This window comes from Triticum dicoccoides, chromosome 7B (assembly GCF_002162155.2).
Source record: "Triticum dicoccoides isolate Atlit2015 ecotype Zavitan chromosome 7B, WEW_v2.0, whole genome shotgun sequence".
Lineage (NCBI taxonomy): Eukaryota > Viridiplantae > Streptophyta > Magnoliopsida > Poales > Poaceae > Triticum > Triticum dicoccoides.
Window position 1 is genome coordinate 707944668 of NC_041393.1, and position 16439 is coordinate 707961106.

General features: G+C 45.9%; 1 protein-coding gene across 1 annotated transcript in view; it reads left to right on the plus strand.

Moving 5' to 3' along the window:
• Window positions 1-2956, plus strand: part of LOC119335402 (two-component response regulator ORR24-like) — a 4228-nt gene extending 1272 nt beyond the window's left edge. Inside the window, exons 3-6 of the mRNA XM_037607538.1 lie at window positions 1176-1509; window positions 1600-1681; window positions 2011-2745; window positions 2841-2956. Of these exons, the coding sequence (XP_037463435.1) occupies window positions 1176-1509; window positions 1600-1681; window positions 2011-2745; window positions 2841-2876 (1187 nt within the window). The 3' untranslated portion in view covers window positions 2877-2956. The remainder of the gene's footprint in view (window positions 1-1175; window positions 1510-1599; window positions 1682-2010; window positions 2746-2840) is intronic.
• Window positions 2957-16439: the final 13483 nt, after the last annotated feature.

The window sequence follows — 16439 nt, forward strand, 5'->3', positions numbered from 1 at the left end:
CCCCATAGGAACCGATTGTATTTTTGATCAATTGATGTCCCTATTCCATTAAAACATGCCGTCTGGATTCAGTATAAATTTGTTTTAGAACTTCAATACGTAGTGCCTGAAGTCTAGAGTTCAATACCATCCATACAATATATATATGGTAATCTAGCTTAGTGTGAGTATGTGTCACTCCTATGCAATGTAGACCCACTACTCGTATGTGTCCGGTGTGGGTGCATTGATGGACTTAATTTAATTTTGTATGCTCTCAATTGTAATAATCTAGTCATAAGAACCAAAATTATAATATATTTATATTTTCTGATATGACCAAATTATATTTAGTTGTTTTCTGAACTAATATTAAATGCCCAGTCCTTGCAATCACACAACGTACAGAATTGCACCACCTGTTTGCTAGGGTGGCAGGAGTAATACAATTAGGAAACTACGTATGTTGTATCTACGTTATTAAAGGATTACCCATCTATAATCTGCTTGAGATTGTTTGTTAAAAGTACTTACTCTTGGGAATACCATATAAAGGAGTGCCACTTTAAAGCAGATACATTGAGTAGGTTAACCATGTAAAATATCTACAATCCTGAAGCTTTGTTGACTTTGAACTAGGACACTAATTTGTAGTCCCATTATTTTTGCCGGCGAGTGCAACCAAAAATACTTATTATCCTAAAATGTAATAAAAATACTTAAGATAATGGCGCTGCCAGGTGTATGACTGCTTAACATGCTCAGAACATTACACGAGCCGATCACTTTTATCTAGTGCGCTAGAGAAACATGGTAAACCACCAATAATAGTAATTGATCTTCATGTTCACTAGTACTTAAATGTGATGATCTGATTTACCTAGTTAGAACATGGTGTTATGATGGTTTAGGCATTGTGTCATGGTTATTTTTATCCATTATTTGTTTTTTATACTATTAATTGAATGTGTGAATGTTTTTCCATTTAATTTGCACTGGAACACAAATTATATCATTGTCATGATAATCTGAAAATCATGTGGAAAACATGTTTGCTTCCCCACTTGCCCGACACATTTGGAAAATATTGAATTCTGTTTTCTGTCTATAAGCACCAGTATGAAATTTTATGTCCAGTTCATAGATTTTCGTGAAGTAGTAAACTCCAAAGCTAAGTCAGGTCATATGGCATGCAGTGCTATCTGAAGGTTGTGAAAAGAAGGCTATGATGAAGGGGATAAATCATGGGGCGTGTGACTATTTGTTGAAGCCAGTGCATACCAACGAGCTAAAAAATATATGGCAGCATGTTGAAAGCAGGAGAAATTCTGAAGCAATAAGGCACATCAGCAGGGACGATGATGACGACCAGAGATCACAGCTTGGGACTACTACCAAGAACAACGATGGAACTAATACTGACGAGAGCAAAGAGAGCACACATGCATCCTCTACCCAGAAGAAGCCAAAAGTGGCATGGACAATCGAGCTGCATACAAAGTTTATGGAAGCTATCAACCAGATCGGCCTTTATAGTAAGACACACATTATGTCCTTATTAAATGACACAACACTTGTTGTTACTTGGGATTTTCCATTAATAATTTTTTGATTACATTACTATAGGGCTACTCCAAAAAAGATTCTGGAGCTGATGAATGTGGATTACCTCACTAGAAAAAATGTATTGAGTCATCTACAGGTTTATTTTCAACCATTTTCTTTATTTGTTACATGTTTGTGTTCCATTTATTCATAGTCTAACATTTTGTCATATATAAGTGTGAGCTTATATTTTTTGGGGGAACATATCAGTCAAAGGTTTATTAATGCACTCAACATGAAAATGTGTGTAATTGTAATATTTTTTGTCCTAGAAAATGTGAGGTTTATCTTATATAATGCATGCCCCATACTTTTTGAACCCATGCAACACTTTCAGTTGTTTTTATTCCCACATGTCCACCATTACTATTTCCCATGAGCGTGCATCTCATATACATGTTTATTTTGTCTATATTGTTATTTCAGAAGTATAAATTGTACTTGAAAAAAGTCAACTCAAACCCACTTGGTGATGCATGTGTAAGATGGAACTCTTTCATGAACATTTGGGAGAGTTTTATGCATAACCATGAGCATGAAAGGTGGGGTGTGTCCTCAGGTGGCATCGCCTCCTGGAGTCCGAACCATTACGGTGCAGCGGTTCACTTAGGTCAGCATACAAGCACCGAGGGGAGTATGTCCATGGGTTCATTAATCAGTGGTGGTACAATGCTGGGGTATTTGGTACCACAGACGCCCACTATGGGAATATTTTCTGGCTTGAATGAGCATATAGTTCCATTCAACATACCTAGCAACCCAAGATCTATAGGGATGTTGAATGCAAACATCAGTGTTCCAATGGCAGCACCTCAGTTTGTTTACAGCGACCCAATCACTACAGTAGTGGCAGGCTTCAGCGAGAAGATGGCGCCATTCAACATAGCAAGCAAGATGGGCTCGGTTGGAATGATGTTAAATGGCAAGTATGCACCTGGTATAGGAAGAATTTCAGTGGCAGAGACTGAGATGGTTAACTATGGAAGAACTAGTTCTGCACTTTCCAACCATCAGACATATGATTTCGTCCCATTGACACATATGCATGATGTCGGTGATGCATCTGGTATTTTCCATGTGCAAGAAGGAACAGTTGATCAGCAAGCACTTAGTAGTCAACTGAATGGCATCAATGACTTGTCATCAGTCGGTATTAATGAAGTAAGAATGTTTCTCCTTGACATGTATCTAGTCTATGCATATGAAATTTTGAAATGAACATGTGTATTTAAATCAAACTTTCTTTCTTCTTGTAGGATTTCATTGGAGAGGATGTGGTCATGGATGGATAATGACACTTATGTTGGTTAACCCAACCTACATGCGAGATATTTTTCGCATGTGTGTTGGGCTCTTTTAACGTGCCATTCCTTTGTTCTTGCACAATGTACCATGAAACTGTCAGATTTATGTAGTCTAGTTGGAAGTACGGTCGTGTCGGGGCTTCTATTTTACTCCAGCTATTTTTTAAGTTTGTGTTGCCATCTGAGATCAAAATGGTGTTTGGTTATGTTTTTCTGATGTAAGCATTTTTGTTCTATATATTATTGATATGATGTTGCATCTTTTCCCGAGACAACATTTCAAGGTGAAAACATGTCCCCCTGTCTATGACATGGTCTTTAGGACACATTTTTTAGACACGGCTTAGGGAAAATTCATACATTAAATTTTCTATAAAGGCATATACATGTTTTTACCTGCATTTAATGTTCATTGCAAAAGTGTCAAAAGTAGAAACCGAGTGAAGAGAACCCTAGTCTTCATTATCCATGTATAAATGCTTTACTTTTCCAATTCTGATGTCGTGTGATAGAAGTTGCTTGCACTAATGTATTATCCTAATATTCTGTTCCTATTACCATATAACATAAAGGAAATTATTTAGTTTTGGATGTAGAAAATATTTATTTACTTTAATTGTGAAAGTCAGTGGTGCCTAACTTTTTTTTGTGAATGGTGGTGCCTAACTTAAACATCTGCAGTCAAGAATAGGGTTTATGAACGCCTAGGCCATCATCACAACATCTTCAAACATCATGCAAATCATGCACCTGAATAATTATGTTATTAGATACAATATGCTATCTCAAACCCTATTAACTTCATTTAAGGGATATGGTGCTGCTTACTACTGTTGTGGAAAATGCTAACAAAAACTCAAAAATGACAATGGAAGGAATCACTAGTAGAAAAAGGACCTTATGTGAGACACATTAGTCCCGGTTCGATTTTGGCCCGGTACTAATGGTATCATTAGTACCGGTTCGAACGGCTATGCATTAGTGCCGGTTCGTGTTGAACCTTTAGTACCAGTTCGTGCCATGAACCGGTACTAAAGGAGTGGTGGCAGACTGACGTTAGGTCGGGGCCCCACGAGCCCCTTTAGTCCCGGTTTGTGGCACAAACCGGTACTAAAGGGCCAATCTTTAGTACTGGTTCGTGCCACGAACCGGCACTAAAGGGGTCTAACCTATAGTCTCAGTTGGAGACACAAACCGGGACTATAGGGCAATTTTCAAACTTGAAAAAATCATAACTAAATCATCCTAATTCAGAAAAATACATATAATATATAAAAATTTGCAGAACAAAAAGATTTAGTGCATGGACAACACATAAAACCATTTTGTTTGTATGCCTCAGCCACTTCAAGAAAATTATGCACGCCCTTAATGTACTCAGAGGTGTGTCTGTCACCATACATCCATTGACGGTTCATCTGCGTGCATTATATATAATTATGTGTGTCAAAAGTAAGAAAATCAGACAAATATCTACCTAAAGTAAGAAAATCAGACAAGTATCAGAAAGAAGATAAGAACAAAAGGCTCACCACAGTGGTGCCGGCGACGAGATCGGTGCGGGCGATGAACGGCGATGAAAATGGGGACGGGGCGTGACGGACCGCTAAATCTAGACAAATCTCGAAAAAAATGGAGCTCCGAGGTCGAGCTTCAAGAGGAGAAATCTTAACTAGTGTGGCTCGGGCATTTCATCGAACACCTCATATGCATAGGAGGTGAACTAGAGCACCCAAATGCCCTCTCCTCGTCGGATTGAAAAAACAGAGCACTGGAGTGCTCTGCCGCGGCGGTGGGTATATATAGGAAAGTTATTTGTCCCGGTTCGTGGCATGAACGGGACTAAAGCCCCCCCTTCTGTCCCGGTTCAAGCCACGAACCGGGACCAATGGTTGTGGGCCAGGAGCGAGGACCATTGGTCCCGGTTCGTGGCTTGAACCGGGACAAATGGTTCCACATGAACCGGGACCAATGCCCACAAGGCCCCAGCCGGCCCCCTGGGCTCACGAACCGGGTCTAATACCCCCCATGGGTCCCGGTTCTCGAAGAACCGGGACTAATGGACTGGCCAGGCACGAACGGTAGCCCTGTTTTCTACTAGTGTGTGCCACACCACACCACCTGATCAATAAAAATTAGCAGCGTCGGTTGTCTACCCAGCGCTACTATTACTTTAGGATCTATAGCGCCTGTTGAAAGAAATGCGCTACTGCTATTTCTTCTATGTGTACACTTTTATCAGTAGCGTGTTTTTCCACCCCGCGCTATAGGTAGTAGAAGTTAGCAGTACATATTTTGACTGGCGACCATAGCAGTAGCGCGCATCGATGACCTGTGCTACTGTTATGGGCACCAGCCAAAATACCTACCACATTCCCCCTCTTCTTCCTTCCTCCCACTTCCTTTCTCCTCCTCTCCTTGCACTTGCTTATTCGTTTCAATGCTCCCCCTCTTCTTTGCCCCTCCACCACCTCCTCATTAATGCACTCCCTCCTCCCTCTTTCTTTCTTTGCTGAGCAGTTGCAAGATGTATGCCCACACATGCCCCGCGGACCTCTTCTTCTTGCGATTTGATTACATCTTCCAGATGTTTCAAATGAGGACACTCGATTTTACGTTCGTCCGCCTATTGTGCCGCACATGAACTACATCGTCAGGAGAGAGCAAGTCACTAGTCTTGCAGTCACGGACCCATACTACATACATGGGGCTTCTTTTTAATCAATGAAGCCAACCATCAATATGTGAGTCAGTACATCAAAGAATTCTTGGTCAGCAATAAGGACAAAGAAATGATTCTCCTACCTTATCATCCCGGGTAAGTCATCCGCAGATAGCCACTATAACACATACATCCTTTCGTGCATTTCAATAATTACTTTGCATGCATGGAGGCTAACTTGATCGTGTATTTTGTGCAGCGGGGGGTGTCGTGCCGTTCTCATCGTTCTTTACCTACATTACCCCCGCGCTCTATAATTGGACCCGTCGAAGAACATACAAAAGAAAGATTACACAAACATAAAGTGTGTTCTGGACAGAGCTCTCCTGGGCTTCAACATGCGAGGTGTCTACATCCAATGCAAAAAAACAAAAACAAATAAGGCCGGGCTGTGTTTCGGCCACAAGACTGACTTCTGTTGCATCCAGCAACCGGCAAGAAGTGAGAATGATGGATTCTACGTCATCCATCTAATGATGGAGTATAGAAGGGATGTGCAATCACTTTGGATGAAATCTTCATCCGATACTCATATCTAGAGATGGGTCGAATCCTTTGGAGCCTTGCCGGATAATCAACTTCAAAATGATTTCCACCGGATCCAGTAGGAAATTGCGTCCATCATCATGAAAGATGTCCTTAAATAGAATGGGGTGTTATACGGCGGCCCAATATCGCGGGCTGACGTTCGAACCCGCATAGCCCTGCAGCGTCAGGACATGATGTCGTTCACTAAGCTTGGGTGCACCCTGCCGGATATACGAAAAGGGTTTCCCCCCGCTTTATATTATAAAGCATCGAACCAAGCATCCAACACAGAGTACAAGGTACAATCAAGAAACAAAGTCATGCTGGGGGCACAGCCAGACAAGCCCCAAATAAAGCAAAATCAGAAACTAATCCGGCTCGGGAGGAGGCAGTGGTGGTGGCCCAGGCGGAGCAAAAGCCGATGCCGAAGAGAGAAGACTAGCTATGATGTTGTCGATGGTGTCCCGATCTCGCCGCTTGCTAAGCGGTCTCCAAAGTTGTAAGAAGCCAGACATTTTTTAGATCGCATCAGTCACACGGCATGGAATCACGCGCTCTATGACTAGTTTATTAGGGTTACACCAGAGGGTCCATGCAAGCATGCCCATGGCCACCCAGGTGGGGGGGGGGCTAGAGCCGGGGAGTCTAAGAACCTCCACCGTCATCCGGGCTGAGGGGATCGGTGGAAGTCCCACCCTCAGCCAAGCTGCACAAGTCGTACACAACATGGTTGAAGAACATCCTGATCGTCGTCTTGAGCTTGGTGGGGTCTGGAGACTTGATCTGCATGCGCATAGTAGGGCCCTTGGGCAGAGAAGCAGCATCGACGGCCACAAACTTGCCCAATAACTAGGACAAGCCACGGATGACCCCCTCGTCCCGCGCTAGACAAGGGAGTCCACGGATCTGCACTCATGCCGTGGACAGGGTGGCCACCGCCGGCGGGTCCATAGATGGGACGAAGATGCGGACGGAGAGGTGGTTGAGGGTGAGCGTGAGTCGAGCGCTGTGGGTGCCGTAGCAAACACTGACCGGGTCAGGAAAGACCACAGTGAACTCCCGGTCTGAGATAGGGGTCACCTCCCAATCACAGTCCGGGTTGAACAGGTGGCAAAGCTCGTCGGAGAGGATGGCCGGGGACGCCGTCTTGCCGTCCAAGACCGAGATGAGGGCGGACATGGGCGGAGCGGCCCGGGCCTCGGGAAGGTCCATCTGGAAGAAGCCTAGGTCGTCGAGCGCATAGCCGAACAGCCCAAGCACCCCAATGGGCTGGTGGTTGGGGCAAAGCGTGGTGGGGTGGTCCGTCCTCTTGCAACGGAAGTAGGCCGGAGGCTCAGAACAATTCACCTGGCAGTGCCCGGCCACCCCACAGTTGAAGCACGTGGCCAACGTCGCGGCTGGCGGTGGGACGGCCGCAACCTGAGGGTGGTTGACCGAGGAAGTCGGGCCACCCGCCTGGGACTGCGCTCCACACTTCTTCTTCATCTTGGCAAAAGCCCCATGACCATTGCGGCTGTTGCCATTGTTGGGACCGGCCGGAGGAAACTGGGCTTGGCGGAAGGGAGGATCGTAGCGACGGGGCGGGGAGGCCACAGAACGGCCATAGCGAGACGGTGAGCGGGACCGGCGGGATGGGGAATGACGATTCCGATCCCTGCTGCGGCAACGCCACGATGAAGGGGAACACTCCTGGGAGGAAGTCGCGCGCCAGCCAGCACCCTCAGACGAAGCCGCGTCCTTGCCCCGCACTAGTGTCTCCCGCAACTCGGCTTCCCGCCATGAACCATCTGGCGATGGTCGCGCGGTGACATCGTGGCCTGGCGCGCGTCGCTTGGGGCGTGGCTCCCTGTCACCAGCATCGCAAGCCATATGGGGCTATCGGATGGGGGCGGGAGTGGGGTCGTGCACCGCGGGAGAGGGTGCATGCGTCGCGGGGAAGGGAGGGAGGGCAAGGAGAGGTGGCGGCGGGAGGGAAGAGGGACGAGGCGGGATCAAGGGGACAACTGTTGGAAATATGCCCTAGAGGCAATAATAAAAGGATTATTATTATATTTCCTTGTTCATGATAATTGTCTTTTATTCATGCTATAATTGTATTATCCGGAAATCGTAATACACGTGTGAATACATAGACCACAATACGTCCCTAGTAAGCCTCTAGTTGACTAGCTCGTTGGTCAACAGATAGTCATGGTTTCCTGACTATGGACATTAGATGTCGTTGACAACGGGATCACATCATTAGGAGAATGATGTGATGGATAAGATCCAATCCTAAGCATAGCACAAGATCGTGTAGTTCTTTTTGCTAGAGCTTTTCCAATGTCAAGTATCTCTTCCTTAGACCATGAGATCGTGTAACTCCCGGATACCGTAGGAGTGCTTTGGGTGTACCAAACGTCACAACGTAACTGGGTGACTATAAAGGTGCACTACAGGTATCTCTGAAAGTGTCTGTTGGGCTGACACGGATTGAGACTGGGATTTGTCATTCTATGTTACGGAGGGGTATCACTGGGCCCACTCGGTAGTGCATCATCATAATGAGCTCAAAGTGACCAAGTGTTTGGTCACGGGATCATGCATTATGGTACGAGTAAAGTGACTTGCCGGTAACGAGACTGAACGAGGTATTGGGATACCGACGATCGAGTCTCGGGCAAGTAACATACCGTCGGACAAAGGGAATAGTATACGGGGTTGCTTGAACCCTCGACATCGTGGTTCATCCGATGAGATCGTCGAGGAGTATGTGGGAGCCAACATGGGTATCCATATCCCGCTGTTGGTTATTGACTAGAGAGCCGTCTCGGTCATGTCTACATGTCTCCCGAACCCGTAGGGTCTACACACTTAAGGTTCGGTGACGCTAGGGTTGTATGAATATGAGTATGCAGCAAATCGAATGTTGTTCGGAGTCCCACATGAGATCCTGGACGTCACGAGGAGTTCCGGAATGGTCCGGAGGTAAAGAAAACTATATAGGAAGTGCTGTTTCGGCCATCGGGAAAGTTTCGGGGTCACCCGGTATTGTACCGGGACCACCGGAAAGGTCCCGGGGGTCCACCGGGTGGGGCCACCTATCCCGGAGGGCCCCGTGGGCTGAAGTGGGAGGGGAACCAGCCCCTAGTGGGCTGGTGCGCCCCACCTTGGGGCCCCCCTGGGCCTAGGGTTGGAAACCCTAGGTGGGGGGGGGGGAGCGCACCACTTGCCTTGGGGGGCACTCCACCCCCCTGGCCGCCGCCCCCTTGGGAGATTGCATCTCCCTGGGCCGGCGCCCCCCCTGGGGGCCTATATAAAGGAGGGCAGGGGGGAGGGCAGCAGCACCCTTATGTCTTGGCGCCTTCCTCCCCTGCTACACCTCGTCCTCCTCCCGCAGCAGCTTGGCGAAGCCCTGCCGGAGTTCTGCTGCATCCACCACCACGCCGTCGTGCTGCTGGATCATCATCAACCTCTCCTTTCCCCTTGCTGGATCAAGACGGAGGACACGTCACGCTGACCGTATGTGTGTTGAACGCGGAGGTGCTGTCCGTTCGGTGCTAGGATCTCCGGTGATAGGATCACGACGAGAACGACTACCTCAACCCCGTTCTTTTGAACGCTTCCGCTCGTGATCTACAAAGTGGTATGTAGATGCATCTCTCCTTTCACTCGTTGCTTAGATGAACTCATAGATGGATCTTGGTGAAACCGTAGGAAATTTTTTATTTTCTGCAACGTTCCCCAACAGTGGTATCAGAGCTAGGTCTATGCGTAGTTCTCTATTGCACGAGTAGAACACAATTTTGTTGTGGGCGTAGATCTTGTCAACTTGCTTGCCGCTACTTGTATTTTCTTGCTTCAGCGGTATTGTGGGATGAAGCGGCCCGGACTGACCTTACACGTACGCTTACGTGAGACAGGTTCCACCGACTGACATACACTAGTTTCATAAGGTGGCTAGCGGGTGTCTGTCTCTCCTACTTTAGTTGGAGCGGATTAGATGAAAAGGGTCCTTATGAAGGGTAAGTAGAAGTTGACAAAATCACGTTGTGGTTATTCGTAGGTAAGAAAACGTTCTTGCTAGAACCCAATTGTAGCCACATAAAAGATGCAACAACAATTAGAGGACGTCTAACTTGTTTTTGCAGCAATTGTCATGTGATGTGATATGGCCAGAAGTTGTGATGAATGATGAATGATATATTGTGATGTATGAGATCATGTTCTTGTAATAGGAATCACGACTTGCATGTCGATGAGTATGACAACCGGCAGGAGCCATAGGAGTTGTCTTTATTTTTTGTATGACCTGCGTGTCATTGAAGAACGCCATGTAAATTACTTTACTTTATTGCTAAACGCGTTAGCCATAGAAGTAGAAGTAGTCGTTGGCGTGACAACTTCATGAAGACACAATGATGGAGATCATGATGATGGAGATCATGGTGTCATGCCGGTGACGAAGATGATCATGGAGCCCCGAAGATGGAGATCGAAGGAGCTATATGATATTGGCCATATCATGTCACTACTATATAATTGCATGTGATGATTATTATGTTTTACGCATCTTGTTTACTTAGAACGGCGGTAGTAAATAAGATGATCCCTTATAAAATTTCAAGAAAGTTTTCCCCCTAACTATGCACCGTTGCTAAAGTTCGTCGTTTCGAAGCATCACGTGATGATCGGGTGTGATAGATCCTTACGTTCACATACAACGGGTGTAAGACAGATTTACACATGCAGAACACTTAGGGTTAACTTGACGAGCCTAGCATGTACAGACATGGCCTCGGAACATAGAGACCGAAATGTTGAACATGAGTCGTATGGAGGATACGATCAACATGGAGATGTTCACCGATGATGACTAATCCGTCTCACGTGATGATCGGACACGGCCTAGTCGACTCGGATCGTGTAACACTTAGATGACTAGAGGGATGTCTAATCTGAGTGGGAGTTCATTAAATAATTTGATTAGATGAACTTAATTATCATGAACTTAGTCTAAACCTTTTGCAAAATATGTCTTGTAGATCAAATGGCCAACGCTCATGTCAACATGAACTTCAACGCGTTCCTAGAGAAAACCAAGCTAAAAGATGATGGCAGCAACTATTCGGACTGGGTCCGGAACCTGAGGATCATCCTCATAGCAGCCAATAAAGACTATGTCCTAGATGCACCGCTAGGTGAAGCACCCATCCCAGAGAACCAAGACATTATGAACACTTGGCAATCACGTGCTGATGATTACTCCCTCGTTCAGTGCGGCATGCTTTACAGCTTAGAACCGGGGCTCCAAAAGCATTTTGAGAAACACGGAGCATATGAGATGTTCGAGGAGCTGAAAATGGTTTTCCAAGCTCATGCCCGGGTCGAGAGATATGAAGTCTCCGACAAGTTCTATAGTTGTAAGATGGAGGAAGACAGTTCTGTCAGTGAGCACATACTCAAAATGTCTAGGTTGCACAACCGCCTGTCCCAGCTGGAGATCAACCTCCCGAACGAGGCGGTCATTGACAAAATCCTTCATTCGCTCCCACCGAGCTACAAGAGCTTTGTGTTGAACTACAATATGCAGGGGATGGTGAAGACCATTCCTGAAGTATTTTCAATGCTGAAGTCAGCAGAGGTTGAAATCAAGAAAGAACATCAAGTGTTGATGGTCAATAAGACCACTAAGTTCAAGAAGGGCAAGGGTAAGAAGAACTTCAAGAAGGACGGCAAAGATGTTGCCGCGCCCGGTAAGCCAGTTGCCTGGAAGAAGTCAAAGAATGGACCCAAGCCTGAGACTGAGTGCTTTTATTGCAAAGGAAAGGGTCACTGAAAGCGGAACTGCCCCAAATACTTAGTGGACAAGAAGGCCGGCAACACTAAAGGTATATTTGATATACATGTAATTGATGTGTACCTTACCAGTACTCGTAGTAACTCCTGGGTATTTGATACCGGTGCCGTTGCTCAAATTTGTAACTCACAGCAGGAGCTGCGGAATAAGCGGAGACTGGCGAAGGACGAGGTGACGATGCGCGTCGGGAATGGTTCCAAGGTTGATGTGATTGCCGTCGGCACACTACCTCTACATTTACCTACGGGATTAGTTTTAAACCTCAATAATTGTTATTTAGTGCCAAGTTTGAGCATGGACATTGTATCTGGATCTCGTTTGATACGAGATGGCTACTCATTTAAATCCGAGAATAATGGTTGTTCTATTTATATGAGAGATATGTTTTATGGTCATGCCCCGATGGTCAATGGTTTATTCTTAATGAATCTCGAACGTAATGTTACACATATTCATAGTGTGAATACCAAAAGATGTAAAGTTGATAACAATTGTCCCACATACTTGTGGCACTGCCGGCTTGGTCACATTGGTGTCAAGCGCATGAAGAATCTCCATGCTGATGGACTTTTAGAGTCTCTAGATTATGAATCATTTGACACATGCGAACCATGCCTCATGGGCAAAATGACCAAGACCCCGTTCTCCGGAACAATGGAGCGAGCAACCAACTTATTGGAAATCATACATACTGATGTGTGGGGTCCAATGAGCGTTGAGGCTCGCGGAGGATATCGTTATGTTCTCACTCTCACTGATGACTTGAGTAGATATGGGTATGTCTACTTGATGAAACACAAGTCTGAGACCTTTGAAAAGTTCAAGGAATTTCAGAATGAAGTAGAGAATCAACGTGACCGAAAGATAAAATTCTTACGATCGGATCATCGAGGAGAATATTTAAGTCACGAATTTGGTACACACTTAAGAAAATGTGGAATCGTTTCACAACTCACGCCGCCTGGAACACCTCAGCGTAACGGTGTGTCCGAACGTCATAATCGCACTCTATTGGATATGGTGCGATCTATGATGTCTCTTACCGATTTACCGCTATCATTTTGGGGATACGGTCTAGAGACAGCTACATTCACTTTAAATAGGGCACCGTCTAAATCCTTGAGATGACACCATATGAATTATGGTTTGGGAAGAAACCTAAGCTGTCGTTTCTAAAAGTTTGGGGATGCAATGCTTATGTCAAGAAACTTCAACCTGAAAAGCTCGAACCCAAGTCGGAAAAATGCGTCTTCATAGGATACCTTAAGGAAACCATTGGGTATACCTTCTACTTAAGATCCGAGGGCAAGATCTTTGTTGCCAAGAACGGATCCTTTCTGGAAAAAGAGTTTCTCTCGAAAGGAGTAAGTGGGAGGAAAGTAGAACTCGATGAAGTACTACCTCTTGAACCAGAAAGTAGTGCAGCTCAGGAAAACGTTCCCGTGGTGCCTACACCGACTGGAGAGGAAATTAATGATGATGATCAAGGTACTTCTGATCAAGTTGCTACTGAACTTCGTAGGTCCACAAGGACACGTTCCACACCAGAGTGGTATGGCAACCCTGTCCTGGAAATCATGTTGTTAGACAACGCTGAACCTTCGAACTATGAAGAAGCGATGGCGGGCCCAGATTCCAACAAATGGCTAGAAGCCATGCAATCCGAGATAGATTCCATGTATGAAAACAAAGTATGGACTTTGACTGACTTGCCCGATGATCGGCGAGCGATAGAAAACAAACGGATCTTTAAGAAGAAGACGGACGCAGATGGTAATGTCACCATCTATAAAGCTCGACTTGTTGCTAAGGGTTATCGGCAAGTTCAAGGGATTGACTACGATGAGACTTTCTCTCCCGTAGCGAAGCTTAAGTCCGTCCGAATCATGTTAGCAATTGCCTCATACTATGATTATGAGATATGGCAGATGGATGTCAAAACGGCATTCCTTAACGGTTATCTTAAGGAAGAGCTGTATATGATGCAGCCGGAAGGTTTTGTCGATCCTAAGAATGCTAACAAAGTGTGCAAGCTCCAGCGATCCATTTATGGGCTGGTGCAAGCATCTCAGAGTTGGAACATTCGCTTTGATGAGATGATCAAAGTGTTTGGGTTTATGCAGACTTATGGAGAAGCCCGCGTTTACAAGAAAGTGAGTGGGAGCTCTGTAGCATTTCTCATATTATATGTAGATGACATACTTTTGATGGGAAATGATATAGAATTCTTGGACAACATTAAGGCCTACTTGAATAAGTGTTTTTCAATGAAGGGCCTTGGAGAAGCTGCTTACATATTAGGCATCAAGATCTATAGGGATAGATCAAGACGCCTCATAGGTCTTTCACAAAAAGCACATACCTTGATAAGATTTTGAAAAAGTTCAAAATGGATCAGTCCAAGAAAGGGTTCTTGCCTGTACTGCAAGGTGTGAGATTGAGCTCGGCTCAATGCCCGACCACGGCAAAAGATAAAGAAGAGATGAGCGTCATCCCCTATGCCTCAGCCATAGGATCTATTATGTATGCCATGCTGTGTACCAGACCTGATGTAAACCTTGCCGTAAGTTTGGTAGGAAGGTACCAAAGTAATCCCGGCAAGGAACACTGGACAGCGGTCAAGAATATCCTGAAGTACCTGAAAATGACAAAGGACATGTTTCTCGTTTATGGAGGTGACGAAGAGCTCGTCGTAAAGGGTTACATCGACGCTAGCTTCGACACAGATCTGGATGACTCTAAGTCACCAACCAGATATGTGTATATGTTGAATGGTGGAGCAGTAAGCTGGTGCAGCTGCAAGCAGAGCGTCGTGGCGGGATCTACATGTGAAGTGGAGTACATGGCAGCCTCGGAGGCAGCGCATGAAGCAATTTGGGTGAAGGAGTTCATCACCGACCTAGGAGTCATACCCAATGCGTCGGGGCCGATCAAACTCTTCTGTGACAACACTAGAGCTATTGCCCTTGCCAAGGAGCCCAGGTTTCACAACAAGACCAGGCACATCAAGCGTCGCTTCAACTCCATCCGTGAAAATGTTCAAGATGGAGACATAGATATTTGCGAAGTACATATGGATCTGAATGTCGCAGATCCGTTGACTAAACCTCTTCCGCGAGCAAAACATGATCAACACCAGAACTCTATGGGTGTTCGATTCATCACAATGTAACTAGATTATTGACTCTAGTGCAAGTGGGAGACTGTTGGAAATATGCCCTAGAGGCAATAATAAAAGGATTATTATTATATTTCCTCGTTCATGATAATTGTCTTTTATTCATGCTATAATTGTATTATCCGGAAATCATAATACACGTGTGAATACATAGACCATAATACGTCCCTAGTAAGCCTCTAGTTGACTAGCTCGTTGGTCAACAGATAGTCATGGTTTCCTGACTATGGACATTAGATGTCGTTGACAACGGGATCACATGATTAGGAGAATGATGTGATGGACAAGATCCAATCCTAAGCATAGCACAAGATCGTGTAGTTCTTTTTGCTAGAGCTTTTCCAATGTCAAGTATCTCTTCCTTAAACCATGAGATCGTGTAACTCCCGGATACCGTAGGAGTGCTTTGGGTGTACCAAACGTCACAACATAACTGGGTGACTATAAAGGTGCACTACAGGTATCTCCGAAAGTGTCTGTTGGGTTGACACAGATCGAGACTGGGATTTGTCACTCCGTGTTACGGAGAGGTATCACTGGGCCCACTCGGTAGTGCATCATCATAATGAGCTCAAAGTGACCAAGTGCCTGGTCACGGGATCATGCATTACGGTACAAGTAAAGTGACTTGCCGGTAACGAGACTGAACGAGGTATTGGGATACCGACGATCGAGTCTCGGGCAAGTAACATACGGTCTGACAAAGGGAATAGTATACAGGGTTGCTTGAACCCTCGACATCGTGGTTCATCGGATGAGATCATCGAGGAGTATGTGGGAGCCAACATGGGTATCCAGATCCCGCTGTTGGTTATTGACTGGAGAGCCGTCTCAGTCATGTCTGCATGTCTCCCGAACCCGTAGGGTCTACACACTTAAGGTTCGGTGACGCTAGGGTTGTATGAATATGAGTATGCAGCAAACCGAATATTGTTCAGAGTCCCGGATGAGATCCCGGACGTCACGAGAAGTTCCGTATTGGTCCGGAGGTAAAGAAAACTATATAGGAAGTGCTGTTTCGGCCATCGGGAAAGTTTCGGGGTCACCCGGTATTGTACCGGGACCACCGGAAAGGTCCCGGGGGTCCACTGGGTGGGGCCACCTATCCCGGAGGGCCCCGTGGGCTGAAGTGGGAGGGGAACCAGCCCCTAGTGGGCTGGTGCGCCCCCCCTTGGGCCCCCCTGCGCCTAGGGTTGGAAACCCTAGGTGGGGGGGGGGCACCGCTTGCCTTGGGGGGCACTCCACCCCCCTGGCCGCCGCCCCCTTGGGAGATTGCATCTCCCT